Source organism: Buceros rhinoceros, unplaced genomic scaffold (genome assembly GCF_000710305.1).
Source record: "Buceros rhinoceros silvestris isolate BGI_N320 unplaced genomic scaffold, ASM71030v1 scaffold15855, whole genome shotgun sequence".
Lineage (NCBI taxonomy): Eukaryota > Metazoa > Chordata > Aves > Bucerotiformes > Bucerotidae > Buceros > Buceros rhinoceros.
This window is the reverse complement of record NW_010413547.1, coordinates 8,663-9,729: the sequence shown is the minus strand read 5'-3', so window position 1 is coordinate 9,729 and position 1,067 is coordinate 8,663. Positions and strand designations below refer to the sequence as shown.

The following is a 1,067-nucleotide window of genomic DNA, read 5'->3' as shown; positions in this document are numbered from 1 at the left end:
GACGAAGCCGCACGGGAGAGCTGCCCCGTCCAGTGCTTCGGCTTGTTCAGCCCAAAGCTGCCAAGGCCGTTTGACAAAGGGCTATGGTGGAACTTTTGCCAAGCTTTGTTTCTAAATCCTGGGCAAACCAAGCCCCAGTTCTTTCCTCCAGAAGCCAAAGAGAGCCAAAGTGGGGCACAAGGCCACCGAGAGCAAAAGTGCACAGACTTTGTCTGAGTGCCGGGTGCTTTGCAAGCCCTGGCCACCAACAGCCTGACATAAGCTTCAAGGACCCAAGGCCCACGAGGAGGCCAGAGGAGTTTATCTGGCGCCTGGCAGCCGCCTCCCCACTTCTCGGGAGCACGGGCTCACCAGCTGGCTGTGGCAGATAGACAAGTCGGCCACTTTTCCCCAGTTCACCAGGACCACGTCAAAGCAGCGCTCTGGCTCCCAGCCGTACACCCGCAGTGAGTCCTGGAAGCCCCCGTACAAGCAGCAGCCGTCGGGGTTGAAGAGCACACACCTAGGAGGAACGGGCGGAGAATCAGGCCTGGCTTTGCCACCTCGCTCAGTCCCACAGGGACCCCGCGGCTGCATCCCTGACTTTGCCGAACGCCTCCAGCCCCGCTTCCAACAACAGACCAACCGAGCTGGTGCTCACCTGCGCAACCTGGCAGCCCGTGGGACCTCTCCAGCAGCCCAGACTTCTCCCCAGTAAAGCCTCCCTTTCAGGAGAGCCCCCCCTCACCCCCACTGCAGGGATTTAAGGTACCTGACGGGAGTAGCCTCCTCTTCGATACAGCTCACAACCTGAAACTTCTCCAGGTCCCAGAACCGAACCGTCCTGCACACACAAGACAACACGAGTCACCGCTCCTCCCTCCAGCGCTCAGCCGTGGGGTCCAGAACTGAAACGGTAACGCTAACAGCTGGAGTGACACGCGCTGCTGCGCACCAGCGATGAGCCCCGCCAGACCAGAGAGCTGACCCCGCACGCGGGACGCCCTGCCAGCGGAGCAGGCCACTCGCTGCTCGGGCAGGACGTCGGCTGGCGGGGCCCGACCCCCGGGGCCACCGCACTGTTTTCC

The 1,067-nt window shown here is 62.3% G+C and overlaps 1 protein-coding gene across 1 annotated transcript in view; it reads right to left on the bottom strand.

The window, feature by feature from the left end:
* The window catches only part of KATNB1 (katanin p80 (WD repeat containing) subunit B 1), a gene marked incomplete at its 3' end in the record, with an annotated part of 12,428 nt that overhangs the window by 3,707 nt on the left and 7,654 nt on the right, over positions 1 to 1,067 (bottom strand). The window contains exons 9-10 of the mRNA XM_010136792.1: positions 752 to 823; positions 352 to 502 (exon numbers count right to left, since the gene is read on the bottom strand). Of these exons, the coding sequence (XP_010135094.1) occupies positions 352 to 502; positions 752 to 823 (223 nt within the window). The remainder of the gene's footprint in view (positions 1 to 351; positions 503 to 751; positions 824 to 1,067) is intronic.